General features: G+C 48.3%; 1 protein-coding gene across 1 annotated transcript in view; it reads left to right on the forward strand.

The window, feature by feature from the left end:
- The window catches only part of lrp8 (low density lipoprotein receptor-related protein 8, apolipoprotein e receptor), a gene marked incomplete at its 3' end in the record, with an annotated part of 194,081 nt that overhangs the window by 104,289 nt on the left and 62,292 nt on the right, over window positions 1-27,500 (forward strand). Inside the window, 1 exon segment of the mRNA XM_084436357.1 lies at window positions 16,505-16,633. Coding sequence (XP_084292483.1) covers window positions 16,505-16,633 — 129 coding nt within the window.

Here is a 27,500-nt window from a genome sequence, read left to right on the forward strand (position 1 = left end):
CGGAGGGCTGGCCCCATGGTTGGACTAGACCACGCGGAGGGCTGGCCCCATGGTTGGACTAGACCACGCGGAGGGCTGGACCCATGGTTGGACTAGACCACGCGGAGGGCTGGACCCATGGTTGGACTAGACCACGCGGAGGGCTGGACCCATGGTTGGACTAGACCACGCGGAGGGCTGGCCCCATGGTTGGACTAGACCACGCGGAGGGCTGGCCCCATGGTTGGACTAGACTGATGTGCATCTCTTGAAGGGCTGATTGAAGGTGCTGATTGATGGTTGTTATTTTCTCTGTTCCACTACCTGCAGACAGGGCTGGCGGGGGGAGGGGCTCTTCTACCCGGAGCTGTGTGGTTGGGGTCAGGGGTCACTCTCACAGTGGTCAGGGATAATTGATGCTGGACTCAGAACCTGCACGGCTGCACACACACACACACACATACACACACACACATACACATACACACATACTCCATTTTCCCCAGCAGCACCAGGGAGCATGGGCTTAGAGCCTTTGTCCACAGAGCAAAAGTGCAGGGTGTGTGCTGGGGGCATTGATTTGGTGTGTGTGTGTGTGTGTGTGTGTGTGTGTGTGTGTGTGTGTGTGTGTGTGTGTGTGTGTGTGTGTGTGTGTGTGCGTGTGCGTGCGTGTGTGTGTGTGTGTGTGTGTATTTTGGGACATTGCTCATAAATAATTGAACAGATAACATGTAAAGTTTTGAATGTCACCCTCAGAAGTTTGTGGAAGAAGCCGACAGGGCCAGAATGCTTTTCTATGGACTTTTCATATAGAACGCCTCCTAAACTGATAGGCTTGCTTATCTCGCTTCCCTCACATTTAGTTTGAGTTTGAATTTCATCAACGTTGTTTGAACCATTAAACCATGAAAGCTTTATCCAGTATGACCTTGTGCTCTAAGACTTTAGCTGACAGCTTCTGTATAGGCAAGTACATTATAGAGTCTGTATGCCCCCCAGGCATTATAATGTATATAATATATGTATATGTATATAATGTTCCCACTGTAAATGCCAATCACACAGAGGAAATGCTTTCCTAGCACAACTCCAAGCACAATGTATTTTCATCAATTCTATTTTTACACTCAATTAGTGACCCCTGGTCTTCTCAGTTTGCTATTGATCGGTTGTCAATATCTTCTGCTCTTGGATAGGCCCCGTGCCTCTGTACAGTTTGAAGGGTGTGTGCACCTCAAAAACCTCTTCAAAAGCACAGATCACATTGGTTGTCACCAGAATAAGCACTTGCATGTCTTCTCACATTTTTAGACCAGGGGTTCTCAACTCTTTGTAACTTAAGGCCCACTTGTGATTGTTAAAAATATTCAGAGGACCGCCTCCCTAAATACATGAGAAAAAAAGTGGTCTGTCACTTTCCGCATTTCGAGGGCGTGGGAAAGTTTGGATCCGAGGGACCGTTCGCTAGCAAGCTACGTTAGCTGAATACATCCGAATGTGATGGGTGATATTCAAACGTAACTGGTCATTGAAATTGTGCATTTTAACTTAACTTTGTATAGACAAATTCTTGAGTACATTTAGATATGGAATGACTAGCTTTGTAAATTACCAAACTTTATTGTATTTTTTTCTTACCATTTGGCAGCAGGCTACAACTGCCTCCACGGCCCCCTTGATGGAACTCTTCAGACCACTGTTTGAGAATGGCTGGGTCAGACATATCTAAATATATACCAACTAGGGATGCATTGATTGCAAAATTCTGGGCTAAAGCCGATGTTTAAAGCAACTCTGAAGAGTTTTTGACTGGTTCTAAAACATTTAATACAGTCTCATTTTAATACTGATGCCTCTACATTACCTACATTAGCGGTATTATTGTTTCTATGTACTAATGTTTTGAGAGAAAAAAAGTCATAATTGGTGCAACATAAAAATCAAACACTGCCATCGGTGAATGTCATTTCATATGCCGATGGGCCAGTGGCAGTCCACAAGCTGATCGGTGCCTCCCTAATACCGTCTGGAGGAGACGATGACTTATAGAAGTGGACTTCATTACTGAGTCTTCAGCAGAAACTGTGATCATTAGACATTCTGACGTGCCAGCTGGCCACCTGACCTGTCAGGGCTGCCATTAGTCATGGTGCCCAACCGGAGCCTGTCGAGTCCCATGTCACTTTCCCTGCATCCCAAAATAGAAACCTCTTTCTCTCGCTCTGGGACTGACAGAGAAAAGACTGGCCTTTATCCATTTCAACTCTTTGCTAGAGCTTGTTGTTGATACCCGCAGAGAAAACCAATCTTGTATGGTCTGAGGGCTAGACAGAGGAATCTCTCTCAGATGGACTTTTATACCTGTCGTCTGGCTTTACTCATGCTATCGTCTCTTCATGTTCTTATACTCCTCACCTGGTCTCATTCTCCTCACCTGGTCTTATTCTCCTCACCTGGTCTCATTCTCCTCACCTGGTCTTACTCTCCTCACCTGGACATTCTCCTCACCTGGTCTTACTCTCCTCACCTGGTCTCATTCTCCTCACCTGGTCTTACTCTCCTCACCTGGACATTCTCCTCACCTGGTCTTACTCTCCTCACCTGGTCTTATTGTCCTCACCTGGTCTTACTCTCCTCACCTGGTCTTATTGTCCTCACCTGGTCTCATTCTCCTCACCTGGTCTTATTCTCCTCACCTGGTCTTATTGTCCTCACCTGGTCTTACTCTCCTCACCTGGTCTTATTGTCCTCACCTGGTCTCATTCTCCTCACCTGGTCTTACTCTCCTCACCTGGTCTTATTGTCCTCACCTGGTCTCATTCTCCTCACCTGGTCTTATTGTCCTCACCTGGTCTCATTCTCCTCACCTGGCCTTATTCTCCTCACCTGGTCTTATTGTCCTCACCTGGTCTTATTCTCCTCACCTGGTCTTATTCTCCTCACCTGGTCTTATTGTCCTCACCTGGTCTTACTCTCCTCACCTGGTCTTATTCTCCTCACCTGGTCTATTGTCCTCACCTGGTCTTATTCTCCTCACCTGGTCTTATTGTCCTCACCTGGTCTTATTCTCCTCACCCGTATTCCTGTCCTCCTATTTTCCCCCAACTTTATGCTTTCCTTCCCTCTCTCTCTCCCTGTCTCCTTCCCTCTCTCTCTCTTTCTCCCTGTCTCCTTCCATCTATCTATCTATCTATCTATCTATCTATCTATCTATCTATCTATCTATCTATCTATCTATCTATCTATCTATCTATCTATCTATCTATCTATCTATCTGTCCTTCCCTCTCTCCCCCTGTCTCCTTCCTCCCTGTCTCCTCCCCCTTCTCTCCCTCCTCTCATGTTCCATTCCTTCTCTCTTCAGGGACATTGCTCTACCTGTACATCAGCATTTCCATGCCCGCCGCTAATCAACGGTAGCCCCCATTTAGAACGGGCAATCTAATAGTAAACACACAAATTGGATTTCACAGCTGAAGGACAAGGGAAACGTGTGTGCCTTAACACCTGCTAGATTACCCCACCAGCGAGGCCTTGCTGTCTGGCCCTAACCCCCTCCCTCGCTCCATGCAGTCATGCAGTCAGGGTGTCAGGAAGTGGACAGGCGAGCGCAGCTTCGTCCTGCTGAAATCATAGCGAGGGATCAGGAAGACACATTGCTCAGTGCTTGCTGCTGACATGCGTTATCCCACCGTTCATCTCACATCAGAGATGGTCTGGGATGATTCATGGCAAAACATCAAACATCGCTTGTCCTATTCCACATCTAAACACAGGCTTCCTCACACACGCACCCGCACACACACACACACAGTCATGCAAATACACCAGTGGAGGCTCGTCCATTGAGGCAGGGGAGGACAGTCCTCCTCAGTTTTTGGAGAGAAGAGAGGGATTAAAATATGAATATATGAATTTATTTATTAATAATTAATATTATCTCAGTTTTGTTCATAAAGCAGGTTTTCCCTATGGATAAAAACCCATTATTGAAATTCTAAAGCTCCAACAGTGACATCTATAACATGCAGCTGGAGGACCCATAGATATCTATGGAAGGGAGGCTAGCGGCGGGTTCTTTTCTCTTAAATCAATGTTATGCCTTTTTTTCTTGCTAATTTGTGATTGGCCAAAACGCTGAAAAATTACCGCAAGGGAGGCTAGTACTCTGGCCCTGTCTGAACAGGATTCAGATATTGACATTTTGTTAGTCCAATCACATTCCAGATTCCAGATTTACCACAGTGAAGGCCGATTGAGTCGGCGTTGATGTCTGTGTTTCTCTTCCCTGTGCCATTGGAGACTTTTTGTGTGTTCGTAGCTCCATAATATAATACATCCGAAATTATTATGGGACATATTATACATCAAAATGTTTGTCTTGATTCTAGCCATCTAAATATCTAAGCTGACATAAATACTTTTTGAGCTAGAGCCGTCTGAACACGACAGTTCCACTGGCTGGCTATAGCCGGTAACGTTAGCTACGAGGTATACGTCAGGCTACGGCATAGGAAGGCGCGCTGATTGGCTGGAGGCGCAAACTGTCGGCAACTCGTCCAAAACATTTATAGAGGCGTCGCAACACCGGATCGGAGAAATCCACAGCCTGGCTCCTGCTTGCGTGAGAATCGATCGCTTTGCTGTGCTTATTCCTCATCCAGTGATGGATGGGTGGATGGAAAACTTTCAACTGAATGTTCATATTATTCTGATAATTGTAGACTATAGCAACATAAGAGTGGCAGCTTTGACAGCAACCCAAATGAGCTAATCCCATAGCTGTACCATTGCTAGCTAGCCATGAGCAAACTGTTGGATACTGCATTTGCTGTGCAACGTATTCCATTGTCCAGTTGCCAAATCTATTTGCCAACAGACTGTTTGAGAGCCAGCACACCTCAGTGTCCCCTAATCAAAAACATTTTTCATATATCACCTAACCTCTCCAGCACCTCACCAATATCAATTATTTTCTCTCTTTAGAGAAGAGTACAATCCATTACAACAACTATTGCTTACAATGTTTTATTGTTGTTTTGTAATATTTTATCATGAATATGATAAATAAATGCTGCATGTAGTAAAAGAAAGTGTTGTTCAGTTTTTCATATGCTAAAATTGACTTTCCACAACGGAGAGTTTGGATACTTGATTCTGATTGGCTAGCAGCCGTGGTAAAATACTCACAGCTGCGACCGCATAACAATTAGTATTAATGCGCCGTCAATCTCATTGACGAGGCCATTGATAAAATCAAGCGGTAGGCTATGTTTTGCATGGCAACCACTCGCAGCAACCTCGCCTTTTTCGTATCCTATTACAATAACGCACTCATCAGTTCGACTCCAACACTTCCACACCCCTACCAGCAAAAACGAGTGCTCTGGAGAACTGTTTTAATAACTGCACCGTGGCTGGAAATATTCAAATAAACGTGAACCACCCGAATTATGCCTTATGGCTTATGTGAGCAAGCCTACCCAAATAGGTGAGATAGCCTATGTTTCCTGGCAACCATTTAATTCAGAACTATAGCCTATCGCGGAAGATTTTGTAAATACTAAAATGATAAGAATGATCAGTAAATAAATGATTGAATGTTACTACTGAGTGTTTTTTGTGAATATATATATATGTAGTAACCGTTGTAGAAAAGCAATTGACCACTCGAGGCAGTGGGTTACAGGGGATTTTACCACAGCTACGGGGGTTTGGTTTGATTTTACCACGCCCCGTAGCTGTGGTAAAATCCCCTGTAACCCACTGCCTCTCGTGGTCAATTGCTTAAGTAAATCCACTTTAAAGCTGATATTCCAAATAATAACTGACTGAGGGAAAGTATCCCCCGGCGCCCATGGGCGGTTCGCCTCTCTTCCTCCTGTCCTCCTCAGTTTTTTGAGTCACCAGCCGCCACTGAAATACACCCAAGTGGAATAACTCAGATGATCTTGGCTATTTTAGCCATTCCCTGTGCATGTAGCTGCCCTCCTCCGCTCCATGGACTGGAATGGCACGGCTTACAGATAAATAGATCATCACCCATCCATTCATACAGTATACTCCAGCTGAGCTCATTTTGGTTGAGAGAATCATCCCAAACTCATCCCGACCTCACCCGGCGGAATGCTAAAGTTAGGTAATGGAGTGAAGAAAGAGAGAAAGAAGGAGAGAAGGAAGGAAGAGAAATGAAAGCCAGCCGCCGGGACAGTGCTTATAGAAATTAATGTAATTCAAAATGGCTGCTGGCACGGCGTGCAAGGCTGACCCTCGGAGGGCTGTCTCTCTGAGGGCTGTCTCTCTGGGGGTTGACCCTCGGAGGGCTGTTTCTCTGAGGGCTGTCTCTCTGAGGGCTGTCTCTCTGAGGGCTGTCTCTCTGAGGGCTGTCTCTCTGATGGCTGTTTCTCTGAGGGCTGTCTCTCTGAGGGCTGTCTCTCTGAGGGCTGTCTCTCTGGGCGTTGACCCTCGGAGGGCTGTTTCTCTGAGGGCTGTCTCTCTGAGGGCTGTCTCTCTGAGGGCTGTCTCTCTGATGGCTGTCTCTCTGAGGGCTGTCTCTCTGATGGCTGTCTCTCTGAGGGCTGTCTCTCTGATGGCTGTCTCTCTGAGGGCTGTCTCTCTGAGGGCTGTCTCTCTGAGGGCTGTCTCTCTGAGGGCGGTCTCTCTGAGGGCGGTCTCTCTGAGGGCTGTCTCTCTGAGCCCGACCTTGCTCACTCTCAGAGTCTGACCCTCGGAGGGCTGTCTCTCTGAGGGCTGTCTCTCTGAGGGCTGTCTCTGAGGGCTGTCTCTCTGAGCCCGACCTCGTCTCACTCAGAGTCTGCCGCCACGTAGAGGGAGGTTAATGAGAGTCTCTCCGTAGACACATGACCTGCGCTACAAATTGCAAGCAACTCATTCGACTTGCAAAACATTAAATGACATTAATTGGTGGTTCATTTACTGTAGGCCTACTCTGCTCCATCCTGTTCTGAATCATGAATGTGTACAGGGCCTTTGTGAGATTTGTGTTCCCTGGTCTCTTATGTCTGCTTCTATTCTTTTCCCTTTTAAAGGTTATCTCCAGATTAGCAGCGCACTGCATATATCATGTTCATTCAAATTAAATCACAAAAAACGTGCACATCTGAGGAATATATATATATATATATATATATATATATATATATATTCATTAATTATAATACTCTTGAAATCTCTTCAAAATTATCTTTCGGAACATCTTCTCATTGTGTGGATTGCAGTCAACCTTAAAGCACACTGTGTGTGTGTGTGTGTGTGTGTGTGTGTGTGTGTGTGTGTGTGTGTGTTTGTGTTTTCATCTTTGTGACTGAAGTGTGTGTATGTGTGTGCGTGTGTGTGTGTGCGTGTGTGTGTTTGTGTTTTAATCTTTGTGACTGAAGTGTGTGTGCGTGTGTGTGTGTGTGCCAGTGTGTAAAATGTGTTGTTGATCAGAGGGAATGTTTAATTAAAGCATGTCTGAGCCTATTGACCCACAGAATATAGGATTCCTGTCGTGTGTGTATGTGCTCTATATTTTAGTGTGTGTGTGTATGCTTGTGTGTGTGTGTTCATTTGTCAGCCCCCAGGTGACTAGCAGCCGAATTTCCTCTGACTCAAACCCAGCTAGATCTCATTGATATTCCTGAGCGTGTGACCAGGATCTGACCCTGACTCCCCCCTTCTCTCTCTCCCTCCCTTCCTCTCTCGCTCTCTCTCCCTCCCTCTCCCTCCCTCCCTCCCTCCCTCCCTCCCTCCCTCCCTCCCTCCCTCTCTCGCTCTCCCTCCCTCTCTCGCTCTCCCTCCCTCTCCCTCCCTCCCTCCCTCTCTCCCTCTCTCTCTCCCTATCTCTCTCTCCCTCCCTCCCTCTCTCCCTCCCTCTCTCCCTCTCTCGCTCTCCCTCCCTGCCTCCTTTCACTCTCATCCCCAATTCTCCCTCCATTCTGTTCTCTCTCATTATTTCTCTCTCTCTTCCCTTTAGTCTCCCTCTCTCTCTCCCTCCATCCATCCTGTACTTGTCTGTATTATTCAGGGTGGACCTTGTGTTTATGTTGCCCTGCTGTAGGCTATTGAAGTAGCACATCTCATTCAGTCTGAGAGTGGAATGCAGGAGAGCTTAGCCGATCACAACAGATCATACACACACACACACACATACACACACACAGAAAAGCACACCTCCCGACACACTCTCTCTCTTTCTCTTTTGCTCTCTCTCACACAAACACGAGCTCTGTCTTATCTCCGATCTCATTCTCTTTCTCACTCACTCTCTCTCTCTCTCTCACACACACACACACGCACACACAAGCACACGCACACACACACACACACACACACACACACACACACACACCTCTCCTCACCTGCCCATCTCTTCCTCCTCGGGGCTTCTATGACTCGCTCTTTCCATCGCTGCCGGAAAGGTTTTTCCAGAACAGTCTGTCTAGTTTGTCTTCAACAGCAGTGACAGGACAGGGTTTTACTGATCTATAAAGGACTTTCTCTGCTCTGGCTTTACAACACGGCCTATCTGTGCGATTAAAGTTTACAGTGCTCTTGGAGCCTCTTAATCCCGCTCTCCGGGACTGAAACTTGTATTTAATTACCCTAATTCACCCTCCATCAGCTATTTGTTAGCCTCACATTATCCTAGCTCTAATTAATGACCTGTCAGGGCTTTATAAACAGGCCCTCTGTCTCTCTCTGCCTGCAGGCCATAGGAGTTCTGTGAAATACACAGACCCGGGTCCAAATAGGATTTGAATTCCTTTCAAGTGCTGAAGCGTTAGCGTTAGCGTGATTCTGCCCGGAGTGGGAGGTGGGTTGGGCTCATACCTTTGGGAACCTGAAGCCTAAAGAGAACAGTCACACACAGCCGAGTCATTAAAATGCTTTGAAATAGTTCGGTCTGCGAACTGAACACCGTCGGTGATACCCAACACTGGGTTTGTGACATGTGCAGTAAAAGTCTCCAGTTTACAGTTGGTGTCGACTTCCGTGGATCCTCTTTGAAATTCGAAACCGTTTCAGGTTGCAGTGACACGTAGGCTCGGTATCAATCAATCAATCAATAAAAGCTTTATTTATATAGCGCATTTCATACCCAGAGGCAACACAATGCGCTTTACAGAGAACAAGGGAGGTGGGCAGACATCCCACCCCTACATATTCCAGAGGGAAGCAAAAAAACAGTAATCACCCGGGGGCCAGATAAGTGAGCTGTAAAAATTCTTCCCTGACCCCTCTCAACGAGGCGATCGAGCAAGCTCCTGGAGTATGTTTGTCTACCGGCTAAGAACATTTATAGAGCAATAAATAACATTAAATTACATTTTCAGAGTAAGAGAGGCTAATACCATCATAGGAGAGACATGGCAGACATTGGTGTATGTCTGTGTGTGCATAAATGTAAAGGTATCTGTCTATCGTTTTCCCACGCTGGCGTTGCAAATCCCGCCGCGTGCTTGCGTAGCGCGTCTGCCGATAGGGGACTTCTTCCGAAGTCTCTGTGTCATCACTCATCCTGTCACAGCCCCTCCCCCCCCTCTCCGTCTCCTTCCTGCGTTACAACATCCCAACAGTGTGTGACAGGCAACGAGGAGGTTCTATTACCCCCCTGAACAACACATTGATTATCTTTACATTAGCTCGCTAGGTTATGAGCTCTCAGAATCAATCAGGGAGGCGCTTTGTTTGAGTGTTGAGACGTGAGCTACAGATGGGCACTCGGCTGCTCCCCCCGCCACCCGAATACGCTTCCTGTGAGAGGGAATTAGGGAGATAGTTAATCAAAAGTGCATTAGCATACAACGTCGTCCTACCCCCCTCATAATAAATGCTGGGGCTGGGAGCGTGAACGGAACAGCAGAGAAAGCCCTCCTCTCTCTCGTCACCGCTCCCCTTATCTCTTCTCTCCTCTGCGCCGTTCTACTTTCCTCCTCTTTCTCTTCTCCACTACCCCTTCTTATCTCCTCCTTCCTTCTTTCCCCTTCCCTCTCTCCCTCTCTGCGCCCTCCCTCGCTCCTCTCCTACCCCTCTATAGAGTGACATCTTCAGCAGTGTGTAGGGAGACAGGAGAGGGCAGGGCTGCGTGCCCCCCCCCCCCTCTTTGCAAGGCTGTGCAAATTGCCGCTAACCCTGGATTCACTGTGATGAAATGGGGAGAGTGAGTAAATACATTGTCACAAGCCTGCTTCCTCCACAGAGGTTTGAATGGCATGTCCAGGCGTGAGCGTGTCTGTGTGTGCACGTGTGTGTGTGCGCGCGTGTGATTTTGTGTTCATCGGTGTCCTCTTTTGCCAGTGATGCAACTCAAAGACGTGCAGGATGAAAGTCATCCAGGACTCTGGTATCTATCCATACTTGGCCCTGAGCATGATCACCGTCTGCAATATTTCTCCATTTGCAAGGTTTGTCCAGAAAGCTGTCGATAAGCCTGCCAATAAGCTTCACTCCCGTGCACCAGCACTGCATGCTGGGATCTACCTGTCAGCACTTACCGAGAGAGGGGGAGAGAGGGAGAGAGAAGGAGAGAGAGTGTCAGAGTCCCTATTGCTGTTACCCTGCTAAACACTGACCTTCTGAAGGACAGCAGGGAGTCCAACTTCCTGGATTGAACTTTCATCGTGAGCAGGAGCTTGGCGTTATCATGTACCACAGAGACGGAGGAGTTAAACCAGACACTCAACTAGAGGCCTAGTACTATTGCAGTATATACTGTAACCCTTGTTCTATGAGTGGAGCCCCGCCCCACAGGGCTAGCTCCTTTTGGCTAGTGAAACCTACTGTAGCTAGCTACAATTGACTGAAGAAAAAAACATGCACACACCTGTGTCCAACCAGGTCCGGTGCACCACTGTGGGCGGCTGTAGCTTAGTTGGTAGAGAGGGTCGTTCAGTGATCGAAGGGTCAGTGGTTCGAATCCGAGCTCCGACTGTCCACATGTCGAAGTGTCCTTGAGCAAGACACCTTACCCCAAATTGCTCCCAATGAGCAGGTTAGCACCTTGCATGGCAGCTACCGCCATTGGTGAGTGAGTGTGTGTGTGTGAATGGGTGAATGAAAGGCCATTGTAAAGGGCTTTGAGTACCGCTAAGGTGGAAAAGCGCTATATAAGTGCAGTCCATTTACCATTTACCATTTACTGTATAATTGGGCTTCGCCCGCACATCTGCTCCTAACTGAAATTTTGAGCGAGCAGACTGCGGGGTCAACAAGTCTGTTCCCTGTGGGGCTCCGCTCCACTCATAGAGAGAGGAGACAGACGACATGGATAAAAGATAATAACGGACAAACGGAGATGGAGGCGACCAAGTCGCCGCCACACAGATATCCTCAACAGACACACCATTGAACAGGGCAACCGACCTGGCCACGCCCCTCGTAGAGTGTGCCCGAACAGCCCCAGGCAGAGGGGGACCCGCAGTCTCATAAGACCTGGAGATGCCCTCACAAATCCACTGGGAGAGACGCTGTTTAGACAGCGGTGAGACCACCTTCCCCGGGCCGTGGGAAACCAACAACTGGGGGGTAGTACAGACCGCAGCCGTGCGCTGGAATGAAGATAACCAGTCAGCGTACGCACAGGACACAATACATTTAAGTGGGCCTCTTCCTCGCTCAGCTCCAAATCCTGTGTGCTAAACGTGCCCCGGACCACTTTCGGAACGAAAGATGGATCCGTACGCAAAACAGCTTTGCTCCCATCACCTGTGATGAGATTAACGGTCAATGCTCTCAGATCACTGACCCGCTTGCCCGATGTCAAAGCAAGGAGCAGAGCGGTCTTAATAGAAAGCCACTTGAGAGGAATACGCAAACGGCGCATCACACAGCGCGTTCAGAACCAAGAGCAAATATCAAGGCGGCGCCATAGCTTTACGCACCGGACGAAGGCGGCGCACACCAGTCAGGAAACGCTTAATCAGGATGATTCAGGATAATCAGGATCAGGATGCAGAAAAAACGTTGTTTTGGCGAACCCCTCATGGCACGCGGAAATACCGGATGTATACACTTTGATAGTGGATGCCGCTAAACCGTCGCTATGATCCATCAGGTGTTGAAGAAATTCCAAAATCGTCTCAACTGAGCAGGACTCGGGAGCGATATCCCTTTTTTCACACCAGCGCACAAAAGCGTCCCATTTGCCAGAGTAAACCGAGGCAGTGGAAGCTGCGTGCGCTCTCTGAATCATACAGATCACAGCCTGAGAGAGACCTCTATCAGACGATCTCCGCCGTTCAAGAGCCAGGCCAGCAGTGGCCGCCCCCAGAACTAGTATTTTATATATTGTACAGCACTTTGGTGCAACTTCGGTTTTACAGCATTTTAAACGTGCTTTATAAATAAAGTTGACCTTGACCTAGTAGCTCTCGCAAACGGCTGTAGCGGAGCTCTCAGTGCAGCCGGCTTACCCCGTCCCTCCTCCACGAACGTCTCCAGGTTGGGCATCGCCGGCAGGAGCCGAGGGGCAGGAAGGAAGGACAGGAAGCCCGTAGCAGACGGAGCTCCAGAGAGGCAGCCCCATCACCGCAGCAGCTTCCTGGATGGGGATGTTGAGGTGATGCGCGGCTCTCTCCAGCAGCTTGGGAAGGTCACGGTCGAAGGACCCCTGCCCGAGCCCTCCGGAAGAAGAGCCGCTCGCCTCCGGGGTTTCTGAGGAAGAGTACTCGCCTTCCTCAGGGCCCTCCCGCTCTTCATCAGACGGTGGGAGGGGCAACATCGGCACCGGCTGTTGCAGCCACGTCCGAGCCGGATCTTTGGTCTCCTGCGGCGGCGGCGGAGTCAAGAAGAAGTACATACAGCAGCACCAGGCCCTGACGTGCTGCGGCCCCATACAGCAGAACCAGGCCCTGACATGCTGCGGCCCCATACAGCAGAACCAGGCCCTGACATGCTGCGGCCCCATACAGCAGAACCAGGCCCTGGCGTGCTGCGGCCCCATACAGAAGAACCAGGCCCTGGCGTGCTGTGGACCCATACAGCAGAACCAGGCCCTGGTGTGCTGCGGCCCCATACAGCAGAACCAGGCCTTGGAGTGCTGTGGACCTATACAGCAGAATCAGGCCCTGACGTGCTGCGGCCCCATACAGCAGAACCAGGCCCTGATGTGCTGCGGACCCATACAGCAGAACCAGGCCCTGGCGTGCTGTGGCCCCATACAGCAGAACCAGGCCCTGACGTGCTGCGGACCCATACAGCAGAACCAGGCCCTGACGTGCTGCGGCCCCATACAGCAGAACCAGGCCCTGATGTGCTGCGGACCCATACAGCAGAACCAGGCCCTGGCGTGCTGTGGCCCCATACAGCAGAACCAGGCCCTGGCGTGCTGTGGCCCCATACAGCAGAACCAGGCCCTGACGTGCTGCGGCCCCATACAGCAGAACCAGGCCCTGGCGTGCTGTGGCCCCATACAGCAGAACCAGGCCCTGGCGTGCTGTGGCCCCATACAGCAGAACCAGGCCCTGGCGTGCTGTGGCCCCATACAGCAGAACCAGGCCTTGGAGTGCTGTGGACCTATACAGCAGAACCAGGCCCTGACGTGCTGCGGACCCATACAGCAGAACCAGGCCCTGACGTGCTGTGGCCCCATACAGCAGAACCAGGTCCTGGCGTGCTGCGGCCCCATACAGCAGAACCAGGCCCCCGCGTTCTGCGGCCCCATACAGCAGAAGCAGAGGGGATGTCCCATGTTGCCATAGTGAGCGCCGCAACCGCAGAATCTTATCTGGAGGATTAATCAGCGCCGGACGGGGGTCTCCGAGGGACGCCACCGGCTCCTCGGAGAGTTGCTGAGTAGTCATCAAGGTTATTCTCTTCTCAGTTGTCCACGCGAGCTGAACATTTCAAAGGAGCAGTTGTGCAGGTGAAGCCCACGTATACAGTGGTGCACCAGACCTGGTTGGACACAGGTGCATGACTGGGTTTTTTTCTTCAGTCAATTGTAGCTAGCTAGGTTTCACTAGCCAATAGGAGCTAGCCCTGTGGGGAGGAGTGCAATGAAATAGAACTGTGTTGTACGGTGGGGACATTTCTTTTGCATGTCTGTGGTCACTTCAGTGATTGGCCCAGTGAAACTCAGACCCATCCTTCCCTGATTGGCTGAAAATAGCCAATCATTCCAATTATTTTCTTTAAGTTGGCAATCCATCACTGAGCAGCACCGAGCCAGGATGGAGAGAGAGAGGGGGGAGAGAAAGAGAGAGAGAGATAGAGGGAGAGAGAGATGGTCATTATTGTGTCCTAGGAAGGGCGTTGAGCCTGCTTCCTATGACAGAAGCCCCAGGGCTCGACCGAATCTTGCTTTCTCAAGCACACACACACACACACACACACACACACACACACACTTACAGGAGGAAACCAATGGGATGCTTCTATGCTGGATGACACTAACAAAGATATAACTTGACTTAGAGTACTCAACAGCCCGCAATATCTCCAGCAGTTGGTCAGACCCACACACACACACACACACACACACACACACACACACTGCCTCTTCTATTCACAGTCGGGATTGGAGTAGAGCCCATTCTGTATAAATTCATTAAACTTCCACCGACTGCACATTCTCAGACTTCTTTACTGTCCAAAATGTTCACAAACACACACACACACACATACACACACACCTCATATATTATCTTCAATCAAACACACATCATATTTCAATCAAACTCTTGGCGCACCCCATTGAGACTCTCACAGACTGGTCTTGCTTCTGGCACCTCAGCCCATCAGCCACAATAGCTAGCCCCACCCCGCCCGCCCGCGACGAGATGATCGCTCTTATGGGACTTCAGGAAACCACCATTTCGACTCTTTAGAGCGAGAAAAACTAATTTAAGAGAAGACGTTTAAAAGTGGCTCACGTGAGAGAGGATTTACAGCGATAGAGTTAGAGTGATAGAGAGAGAGGAAGAGAGGGAGAAAGAGAGAGAGAGTAATCGAGAGAGATAGAGAGAGAGGGAGAGAGTGATAGAAAGTTATAGAAAGAGAGAGTAATCGAGAGAGATAGGGATAGAGAGGGATAGACAGAGAGAGGGAGAGGGAGAGAGTGATAGAACGAGAGAGAGGGATAGAGAGAGAGGGAGAGAGTGATAGAGAGAGTAATCGAGAGAGATAGGGATAGAGAGGGATAGAGAGAGAGAGAGAGAGAGAGATAGGGATAGAGGGAGAGGGAGAGAGAGAGAGGGATAGAGAGAGAGGGAGAGAGTGATAGAAAGAGAGAGTAATAGAGAGAGCTAGGGAGAGTGATAGAAAGAGAGAGAGAGAAATAACAAAAGAAGAGTGAGCTCAGATAAAGTGATAGAGTGCAGCCAAAAGGCAGCCTGCCTCTGAGTGCCAACTGCTCAGGCACCAAACAGCCACCACTGAAAAGAGAACCTGGCAACCCTAATCAGAGCTCTAATCAGAGACCCTCGCAGCCAAGAGACTCTTACATAGAAAATGTATATACATCAGGAGACCAGGCAGGGGAAAAACGTCTGAGATGAAATAACCCCAGGGGCACTATTGATCTGCAGTCTGCTTTGGCTGGTTGCCAGGCAGTGGCGGTCAGAAATGTATAATTGATGGGTTTGCATTTGACACCGGCTGTAATGTAATCTAGTATATGGTTCCTTTGGGCCCACTGTGGCTGGGTCTGGATGGGAAGAGGGAGGGAGGGAGGGAGAGAGAGAGGGAGGGAGGGAGGGGGGGGAGTTGATAGAAATAGAGAGGGGAGGTAGTGGCGTTTGTACAGAGAGGGTACAGGGATTTGCTGTCTCGGTTGAGTGTAAATTTGATGCATTGTACATCTGTGCTTTTCTCTCTCGAGGAACCCTGTGGACTGAGAAACAGGAACAGTAGCCTGGTTCGCGCTAATAGGCTTTTGCTAGCTAGAGGGAGGTGTGCGTGCGTGTGTGTGCGTGTGTGTGCGTGCGTGCGTGTGCGCACGTGTGTTTGTACGTGTGTGCTGGTGAGTGCTGGTTTGTAACATCCTGTGTTAAATGTACAGCTTGTGACTGTGCGTGTGACTGAGTGTGTTTCCTTGCGTTCTGTCTCCCTGAGCCCACTTTAATTGCAGGCATTTGAGGGGGAATCGATTAGAGCAGCAACATGATAACTGAGTTATCTGACCGTTTCATTGACTGAATGTGTCCTCCACTCTTTCTCCCCCACTCTCTCTCTGTCTCTCTCTCTGTCTTTCTCTGTCTCCCCCACTCTCTCTCTGTCTCTCTCTTTCTCGTTCTCTCTCTCTGTCTTTCTCTCTCTCTCTGTCTCTCTCTCTTTCTCTCTATCTCTCTTTCTCTCTCTCTCTCTGTGTCTCTCTCTGTCTCTCTCTCTTTCTCTCTCTATCTCTCTCTTTCTCTCACTCTCTCTGTCTCTCTCTCTCTTTATCTCTCTCTGTCTCTCTATCTCTCTGTCTCACTCTCTCTCTGTCTCTCTCTGTCTCTCTCTCTCTCTCTGTCTCTCTCTCTCTCTCTGTTTCTCTCTCTCTCTCTCTCTCTCTCTCTCTCTCTCTCTCTCTCTCTCTCTCATAGGCCGACAGACGTGCCCGCCGGAGAAGTTTGACTGTGGGGGCTCTGCCAGCAAGTGCGTCTCGTTGTCATGGCGATGTGACGGAGAGACGGACTGCGAAAACGGGGCAGACGAGGAGCAATGTGCTGCAGGTGCGATTGGGGGTGGGAGAGAGAGAGAGAGAGAGAGAGGGAATGGAGACTGAGATAGAGAGAGAATGGAGAGAGCGAAAGGAGGGAAAGAGGAGGGGCAGATGAAGAGGTTCAGAGAAAATAAGTAAATATATTATTATAAATAAATAATTCTGTATCCTGTCAGACCAGAACAGGAAGAGGCTTGGGGAGGAATTGATGGAAAGTGATAAACATGGAAGCACGCGCTCCTCATCAATCCCTCTGGTTCTCAGTGGGAACACAGTTTAAAAGATTTTGCTAGAAGGCGGGATATTTTTAACTCAGATTCTCAGCTGGCAGATTGTTCTAGATGTTGATGTGTTTGAACCTTCAAAGATCCTCCTGGATGTGGGTGTGTGTAGAACCTTCTAAGATTATTCTGTGTCTCTTCTTGCCACTTCTCCTTGATCAGTTCTTACTCTGACGCTCAGGGAGTTGGAAATGCAGGTCTCTACAGCTCCCCAGAAGAAGGGCATAAGGGTGTGTCCACCGGCAAGCTGTTTTCTCATTGCTTTCAATGGGTAACGAGCTCTACGGCTAGAGATGTGTTCCTAGTGCCATGAGCTCTAGGCTTTCTTTTTTTTTTTTTTTTTAATAAGTTGAACTTTTTGGGCTAGAGCACAGGCTGTAAAAGGCTGTTCTGACTTGGCAAAACCGCAGAGACAGTGAACATTAGCACTAGCTAACTTTAGCTAGCTACACCTGGCTAGTTAATCTGCAGCTTGCAAAAACATGATACTTGTTGCTAACATAGGTGTAAAACATTGGTAGCCTAGCCAAACTTATCTTAATTCGTTTATTTTTCCTCCATATCATGTTTCTAAAAGGTTCCGAACTTAGTTCAGAGATGTCCAAGTCACAGAGTGAGAACGACTTTCCTATTTTTTCACAAACTCGGTCTCAGGCCAACAAGGACAAAGGGAAGGTGGCTAATGTTATGTATGGCGTTTCAGATGGAGCGGACGCTTCAAAGATGGAGCTCATCATGGCCAAAATTAAAGCGTTTGGCTCTCGCCTAGATGGCATAGATGGTCGTCTGAATGGGATATCTTCCATTTCATCAGTGGAGGGCTCCCTCACTAACCTGACCGGGAGAGTGGTGTAAACTGAAAATAGGCTAGATGAGGCTGAGTGCAGGATCTCTACCACCGAGGTTGCATCAAGTTCCCATGAAAAATGAAGAAGTTGATAGATCAACTGCAGCTAAAAGATGCCGATTTAGAAAATTGGGGTCACCGCAAAAACGTGAAAATCGTGGGTCTACCAAAACAGGCTGAAGGTGAAATGTCCCTTGTTAAATTTCTCCAGCTAAAGTTGCCGACTTGGCTTGGACTACCCGAAGGCAATCGCTTAATCGTGTAATCGCTCCGGTGCCTGCCCCAAATGCTCCGCCAAGAAGTATACTGATGCGCTTTTTGCAATACCCCAACAAGGAGGCCATTTTGAACGCTGTGCTGAGGAAACGTGAGGTGACTCATGATGGTACTCGACTACGGTTCTACACTGACCTCTAAGTGGATGTTCTGAGGAGACGCGTTGAGTTTGACACAGTGGGGAAGATACTGACTCGTCGGAACATGTACCAAGGCTTTGCGTACCCAACCAGGCTCAGATGTCTACATAACGGAAGGATCTGCCTGTTCGATGATCCTGCGTCTGCCAGTGCCTTTGTGAAAACACTGGGGCGATTGATTGGAAGGCTGTGGAAGCATATTTGATCTTTCTCTCTGGAGGATACTCGCTTTTTCTCCCATGTGACTTCATAATGGCCGGGAATGATGACTTCGGATGTCTAGCAAGGTAACAGTAGACTGTAAATTGATGGTCTGATCGGTCATTTAGTAGCCTATTACATTAGCCATATTTAAGTTATTTGATATGGATCGACGGACAGTTCTAGATAATTCACTCACTAGCTGTTCTTTGTGCGGTGAAGTGTTACTCTACTGTGTACAATTTTACGTAATTAACTCCTTGGTTTAAATGTGTTTCTTCTTTTGTTTTTGTTTCACTATCAAGTCAAGTTCTACCAGTGTAGCATACATATCGTATTATGGCAAGCACACTTAATGTGATTACATTTAATGTCAGAGGTTTAGGTCATCTAATGAAGCGTAAAAGAGTTCTTACATTATTGAAAAAGGAAAAGGTTGCTGTTGCTTTCCTACAGGAAACTCATATGAGGAGCACATTTAATTCAAGAGGGACTGGGTAGGACAGGTCTATTTCTCAAGCTATACACGTCATAAAAGGGGAACGGCAATACCCATTCATAAAAGCCCTTCTTGTATATTCAAGGTCCAATACAATGATTGTGAGGGTAGGTTTATACTAATTTGTGGAATGCTTTATGGCTAGGAATTTAAATTCTGTAACATCCATGCTCCAAACGAGGATTGTCCCAAATTTATGACAGATCTGGTCACCCTATTTAGTTAATACAATACAATTGCGGAGGACTTTAATTGCTGCTTGGATAGTAATTTTGATCAATCTTCGCTCCTAGTATCTAATCCTAATGCTTCGAAGGCTGTAAAAATGGCCTCTAATGATGCAGGTCTTGTTGATGTTTGGACAGAATTTAATCCCACAGTAAAAGACTATACTTTTTTTCATCCATCCATCCATCCATCTTCATCCGCTTATCCGGGGTCGGGTCGCGGAGGCAGCAGCTCCAGCAGGGGGCCCCAGACATCCCTTTCCCTAGCAGCATCAACCAGCTCTGCCTGGGGAATCTTAAGCCGCTCACAGGCCAGTGCAGAGATGTAGTCCCGCCACCTAGTCCTGGGTCTACCCTGCGGCCTCCTCCCAGCCGGACACGCCTGGAACACCTCCCTAGGGAGGCGCCCAGGAGGCATCCTCACTAGATGCCCGAACCACCTCAACTGGCTCCTTTCGACGCAAAGGAGCAGCGGCTCTACTCCGAGTCTCTCCCGGATGACTGAACTTCTCACCCGATCTCTCAGGGAGACCCCAGCCACCCTCCGGAGAAAACTCATTTCGGCCGCTTGTATCCGTGATCTAGTTCTTTCGGTCATGACCCATCCTTCATGACCATAGGTGAGGGTGGGGACGAAGATAGACCGGTAGATCGAGAGCTTTGCCTTTTGGCTCAGCTCTCTATTCGTCACAACAGTGCGGTAAAGCGACTGCAGAACCGCACCAGCTGCTCCGATTCTCCGGCCAAACTCCCTCTCCATGGTTCCCTCACTCGTGAACAAGACCCCCAGATATTTGAACTCCTTCACTTGGGGTAAGGACTCATTTCCTACTTCCTACTTTTTTTCAGCTATACATAAAATACACTCTCGGTTAGATTTTTAGCTTTTTACCCCATCTCCAGAGCAAGGCAGGACATAATATCACAAAGCCACTGAGTAAGGGTGGGCGGGGCAGCATCCTTCCATCTGAGCAGAACTGCACGTCTGGCCATGAGTAAGGAAAAGGCCACCAAGCGACGCTCTGCAGATGTCAGGCGAGGATCCTCATCAGCGATGCTAAACAGAGCTAACAAGGGGTCTGGGTCTAGGTTCTGTTTTAAAATCTTAGATAGGGTGTTAAAGACACCCCTCCAGAACGTCTGTAAGCGGGGGCACAGCCAGTACATATGGATAAGAGTGGCATCATTGTTTTTGCATTTGTTGCAAGTGGGGGTGATGTCAGGATACATGCTAGATAATTTAACCTTAGAGATGTGGGCCCTATGAACTACCTTAAAGTCGCACTGAAACGGACGTTTGAGATCATCTAGCTTCCGTAGTTTGACGTATTTCCGACGCAAACAAGCTTTGAGGGTGGGACATATGTTTAGAGGAATTTGATTGGAACATTGACAAGTGGACGGGTTTTAAGAACTTTAGACAGATTCGATAGAAGGATAGCGTTGATTGATGGGTGGATGTCGTGAGATTATTGGCCTAAAATCTAAGGTACCTGTTGTCGTCATTTGTCGTGACCTACCGTTTTCCAGGAAGTAAGAAATTATATAATTGATACTGATATACGATTACAACAAAAGTAGAATTTTGTAATTTTTTGGGCATACATCGTTGAATAGGTGAACACTATGACCAATTATGTGAACCAAAATGGGACAGAATGCTTTTTTCATTTCAGTGCGACTTTGAAATTGTATTAGACAGTGTCTAACACAGAGTGAAGATTTGTGTATTGATGACAGGATGAAGTCCCATAGTTCATCAGATAAGATATGCCCCAAATCATGTTCCCAGGCCGTTTTGATCCTGTCTAGAGGTGGAGAAGCCAGCAGTAGGATGTGTCTGTACAGTGTGGACAGCGCGCCGTGGGGTAATTGGTCAAAGGAGAGAAACGTGTCAACTGGATTAATATTAGGTGCTTCAGGAAAGGATGATAAGATGGAACGTATATAATGTCTGACCTGTAAGGACATGAAGCAGTTATCTTTGAACATGTCCCTAAACCATCTGATGCCCCTCCTGTGCCAATCCTGAAAGGTTGAGTCATGTTGAGATGGGGTGAAAAGATGGTTGGAAGCAACAGGACTGAGAAGAGAGACGTCCTGCTGAGTTCTATAAGACATTTTGGCCATAAATTAAGCCCATCTTGATGCCCATGCTTTTTTTGGAGAATGGAATACTCCCTGAATCAACGAAAACAGCTGTAATATCATTAATACATAAGAAGGACAAGGACATTGCAGAACGTACTTCATTTCATCCAATTTCATTGCTCCCAGTTGATTTCAAGATCATTTCAAAATGCATTGCTCAAAGACTGGAGGATTTGTTGCCCCGCTTTATTAATCTTGATCAGTCCGGCTTTGTAAAGGCACAATACGCTTCGGATAACATTCGGAGGTTGTTAAATATAATTGACCACTCAACCCTATACAATCGACCAGCACTAATAATATCACTCGATGCAGAAAAAGAGTTTGATAGGGTTCATATTTATTCTCTGTTTTGGAGAAATTCAATTTTGGTGATGGGTGTATTGGATGGATTAGATGTATGAACTGTAATCCACAAGCTCAAATATGTGTCAATGGCTCTCTCTCTCTCTGAAAAGTTTGAGTTATATAGAAGCTTTCGGCAGGGGTGCCCATTGTCCCCTTTTTTATTTAATTTAGCAATAGAACCCCTTGCAGAGGCAATACGTGTCAGTGGGGACATTTCAGGAATTGACATTGGGAATACAAACAATAGAATTCTGTTATATGCTGATGACATTATTTTGTATCTAACCAACCCGGAGGGGTCAGTTCCAGCAGTGCTAGATCTTATTAACAAATTTGGAAAGATATCAGGCTACAAAATCAACCTAGGGAAATCCAATGCCTGTCTGCTGAGCTCCTCAATCTCTAACAAACTTAACAGCATTTCCCCTTTCACCTGGGCGTAGAGTAGATTTTAAATGTCTGGGGGTGAATGTGTCTCCTAAACTCAAAGACTTATTTCGTATGAACTATGCCCCACTACTCAAAAAGATTAAGAAAGATCTGGAACATTGGAATTTGCTTCCCATTTCATTTCTCAGATGAATTAATATAATTAAAATTAATGTTTTGCTGTGAATTTTGTTACTTTTTTCAGTCACTGCCCTGCTATGTGGATAAAGCAGTTTTCATAAGCTCCTTCATTTGGAAGAACTTTTAACCCAGAATAGCTCTCAAAACTCTAACTTAATATAAAGAGAAGTGGGCTGGGACAAGTCCCAGACTTTTAGTTATACTATTGGGCCGCCCAGATTAAGAGACTAATTAGTTGGGTACAAAAGCGCTAAACGGCCCATTGGATAGATATTGAAGAAGAGCTTTGCTCCCACACTTCTTTGACCTCTCTACCATTCATTAAGAAGATATGTGCACTATACTCTGTATAAAGAACATGTAATTTACAATACTCTTCGGGCTTGGACAGATGCAAAGACGTTCTGTGGGTTCTCTACCAAAATCTCCATGTTAGTCCCTCTACCGTCCAATCCAGATTTGCCACCTTCAGTTGGAAAGTCCCTGTTCACTGAATGGAAATAATACGGTTTACATCATTTCAGAATCTGTTCAATGAAACTTCCTTCAAATCTTTTTTGGATCTAAGATCAGAGTTTGCAATTCCAAAACGAGATTTTCATAAATACTTACAAATTCGCCATTTAATTATCACATTGGAAAGGACGGGACAACTATCTTTGGGGTTGTCTAGTATTGAGGAGATTCTGGAGAGCTCCTCACCACTTAAAGGGAAAATATCTTGTATTTATAATACTTTGTTAGATCATAATCACTTCCTCGTTCATCCCACTTATGACAGTATGGCAGAAGGATCTGGGATGTGATCTTAGTGACGAGCAGTTGAATACTATTTCTAAGAATGTGTTTACACAGTAGTGTGTAGTGGCTAGTTGCAAAACTAGAATGGAGAAGTAAGACGCCTCCTTCCCTCCACTAGTCTGGGGGTCCACCTTGGGCAAGTGGTAGTACCCCCTAGCCCCTCTACCTGGGGTTACAGGTAAAATCCCGATGAAAGAACAACCAAAATGAAGAGAGACCCGGCCCGGAGGAAGCCCGGGGCCCTCGTCTGGAGCCAGGCCCAGACGGAGGGCCCGCCTGCGAGCGCCTGGTGGCCGGGCTTACCACGGAGCCCGGCCGGGCCCAGCCCGAAAAAGCAACGTGGAAGCACCATCCCCTCCTCCATCGTCCCGTGGACCCACCACCCGCGGGAGGAATTGTCGGGGTCGGGTGCGCTGCCAACTAGGTGGCGGTGAAGGCGGGGGGCACCGACGGACCGGACCCGGGCGGCAAAGGCTGGCTCTGGGGACATGGAACGTGACCTCGCTGGGGGGGAAGGAGCCGGAGCTTGTGAGGGAGGTGGAGCGATACCAATTACATCTGGTGGGGCTAACCTCCACGCACAGCACCGGCGCCGGAACCAAACACCTGGATAGGGGTTGGACCCTGTTCTTCTCCGGAGTTGCTCACGGTATGAGGCGTAAGGCAGGTGTGGCTATACTAGCTAGCCCCCAGCTGAGCGCCTCTGTGCTAGATTTCACCCCAGTGGACGAGAGGGTCGCCTCCCTGCGCCTTAGGACTGTGGGGGGGGGAATCTGACTGTGGTTTGTGCTTATGCACTGAACAGCAGTTCAGAGTACTCGGCCTTCCTGCAGACCCTGAGTGGAGTCCTTTTGGGGGCTCCTGCAGGGGACTCCACTGTCCTACTGGGGGACTTCAATGCACACGTAGGCAATGATGGAGAAACTTGGAGGGGCGTGATTGGGAGGCATGGCCACCACGATCTGAACCCGAGTGGTGTTTTGTTGTTGGACTTCTGTGCTAGTCACGGTTTGTCCATAACAAACACCATGTTCGAACACAAGGATGCCCACAAGTACACCTGGCATCAGAACACCTTACGCCGAAGGTCGATGATCGATTTAGTTATCGTATCATCTGATCTGAGGCCATGTGTTTTGGACACTCGGGTAAAGAGAGGGGCAGAGCTGTCCACTGATCACCATCTGGTGGTGAGCTGGTTTCGATGGCGGGGGAAGCTTCTGGACAGACCTGGGAAACCCAAGCATGTAGTTTGGGTGAACTGGGAACGTCTGGAGGAAGAGCCTGTCCAGAGAGATTTCAATTGCCACCTCCGGCGGAGCTTCTCAGGCATCCCTGTGGAGGTTGGGGACATCGAGCATGATTGGTAGGTGTTCAAAGCCTCCATTGCTGAAGCTGCGGCTGGGAGCTGTGGCCTGAGGGCCATAGGTACCTCAAGGGGCGGTAACCCTCGGACACCGTGGTGGACAGCGGTGGTCAGGGAAGCCGTCCGACTGAAGAAGGAGGCCTTCCGGGGTATGTTAGCCCGGGAGACCCCAGAAACAGTTGCAGGGTATCGACTGGCCCGGAGGGCTGCGGCTTCGGCCGTGACCAAGGCAAAGCAGCGGGTGTGGGAGGAGTTCGGAGAAATCATGGAGAAGGACTTTCGGTCGGCACCAAAGTGTTTCTGGAAGAAAGAGCCCCAGGGACTGATGAGATCCGGCCAGAAATGCTGAAGGCGCTGGGTGTAGAGGGGCTGTCTTGGTTGACACGCCTCTGTAACATTGCGTGGAAGTCTGGGTCAGTGCCGAAGGAGTGGCAGACTGGGGTGGTGGTCCCAATATTCAAAAAAGGGGACCAGAGGGTGTGCGCGAATTAAAGAGGCATCACATTACTCAGCCTCCCAGGGAAAGTTTACTCCAAGGTGCTGGAAAGGAGGGTCCGGCCGATAGTCGAACCTCAGATCGAAGAGGAACAATGCGGATTTCGTCCTGGTCGTGGAACTACCGACCAGCTCTTCACTCTCGCAAGGATCTTGGAGGGGGCTTGGGAGTTTGCCCAACCTGTCTACATGTGTTTTGTGGACTTGGAGAAGGCTTACGACCGGGTCCCTCGAGAGGTCTTGTGGAGGGTTATGCGGGAGTATGGGGTGAGGGGGTCCCTACTTAGGGCCATCCAATCCCTGTACACCCAGAGCGAGAGCTGTGTCCGGGTCCTCGGCAGTAAGTCGTCTTCCTTTCCGGTGGGGGTTGGCCTCCGCCAGGGCTGCGCTTTGTCACCAATCCTGTTTGTGATTTTCATGGACAGGATATCGAGGCGTAGCCGTGGGGAGGTGGGTTTGCAGTTCAGTGAGCTGGGGATCACGTCGCTGCTTTTTGCAGATGATGTGGTCCTGATGGCATCAGCTGCCTGCGACCTCCAGCACTGTCTGGATAGGTTCGCAACTGAGTGTGAAGCGGCTGGGATGAGAATAAGCACTTCTAAATCTGAGGCCATGGTTCTCAGCAGGAAACCGGTGGCCTGTCCGCTCCGAGTAGGAAATGAGTCCTTACCCCAAGTGAAGGAGTTCAAGTATCTGGGGGTCTTGTTCACGAGTGAGGGAACCATGGAGAGGGAGTTTGGCCGGAGAATCGGAGCAGCTGGTGCGGTTCTGCAGTCGCTTTACCGCACTGTTGTGACGAAAAGACAGCTGAGCCAAAAGGCAAAGCTCTCGATCTACCGGTCTATCTTCGTCCCAACCCTCACCTATGGTCATGAAGGATGGGCCATGACTGAAAGAACGAGATCACGGATACAAGCGGCCGAAATGAGTTTTCTCCGGAGGGTGGCTGGGGTCTCCCTGAGAGATCGGGTGAGAAGTTCAGTCATCCGGGAGAGACTCGGAGTAGAGCCGCTGCTCCTTTGCATCGAAAGGAGCCAGTTGAGGTGGTTCGGGCATCTAGTGAGGATGCCTCCTTGGCGCCTCCCTAGGGAGGTGTTCCAGGCGTGTCCGGCTGGGAGGAGGCCGCGGGGTAGACCCAGGACTAGGTGGCGGGACTACATCTCGGCACTGGCCTGTGAGCGGCTAAAGATTCCCCAGGCAGAACTGGTTGATGCTGCTAGGGAAAGGGATGTCTGGGGCCCCCTGCTGGAGCTGCTGCCTCCGCGACCCGACCCCGGATAAGCGGATGAAGATGGATGGATGAAAGAATGTGTTTACTTCATTGTCTTTTAACAAGATAATTGGAACAGAATTATTCATTTCTGTACAGGGTATACCTTGCCCCAGCCCGGTGATGTAGAATGTATCCTAATACATCCCCAAATTGTCATCATTGTAAATCATGTAAAGGGTCAAATATGCATGTATTTTGGGACTGTAGAAAGTTAAAACACTTTTGGAAAGAGGTACATGATCTGACTGTGTTCTGGAAATTCCACTGGACCTTACACCTGTACGGTACCTTTTTGGTACAGATCTGGACAGGTCACTAGACCCTACATCTACCAAGAGGAAGAAATGCATCCTGCTCAACTGGAAACAACGATGTCCTCCAACCTTTAGCTTGTTTAAGACTATTCTGAATGAAACATTACGACTGGAGCAGTGCACTTATACTTTGAGGAATGAGGGGGATGACTTTCTGAAAATATGGGGACCCCTCATGGACCTCTGACCATTTACGATCTGAACCATTGTATATGATCATAAGTAACCTTAAAACAGGGCTAAACATACATTTTCCCTTTACTACTCCTTTGAGGCAGTGAAGTAAATAGATACCAGGCTCTTCTCCCCGAGGAGAGACTGGCGACGCGAGGCTAGTCAAACCTGCCGCTCTGTATGCACAAGATAGTTAATGTCCGAAAATAATTGGCAATAATGAGTGATCTTTACTCATGGTGACTATGTCAATTTTGTATGGATCCACACCTCCGATCAAGCTTATGTTTTCTTTGTATCATGCTGAAGCCATAGCCTACTGCGCTCCGCTACATTAGCTGGTGTCCCGTCTTCAAATTTACTTCCAGGGTTTACGAGTACCAGTTGAATGTGTTCCAGAAACAAAACGCAAAACCCTTACTTTCACCACATCTTTACTATAACAAATATATTTACAATACTGTTATTTTGCGCATTTGACTTAACAGACACCACGTCATGACCCGACGTCAGTTACTAAGATAGATACTGTAGATATGTGTTCGTAATAATTTCATCCAGATGGAGAAAAAAATATCCAAATACCGCAAAGGTGATATGCTGCAGCATGGGAAATTTCTTACTTCCCACATCTGTATATGTAGCCCACTGTGACCCTAGTAAGATTTTCTTTTGATATATTTTTTCTTTATATGCTGTTTTTTTTGCGTCCTGTGTTTTTCTTGAGTTATGCTTTATTGTTAAAATGAGAAAACTGTATAAATAAATAATTGAGGGAAAAAAACAGTGGCAGTCATAATAGCATGTTGGAGCTGATAATAAATTGCCATTTTCACACACTTACCTCCCCGCACGCGCACACACACACACATGCACACACACACACACACACCATGTCCAACCACATAGAAACC

This window comes from Borostomias antarcticus (genome assembly GCF_949987555.1).
Source record: "Borostomias antarcticus genome assembly, chromosome: 3".
Taxonomy (NCBI): domain Eukaryota; kingdom Metazoa; phylum Chordata; class Actinopteri; order Stomiiformes; family Stomiidae; genus Borostomias; species Borostomias antarcticus.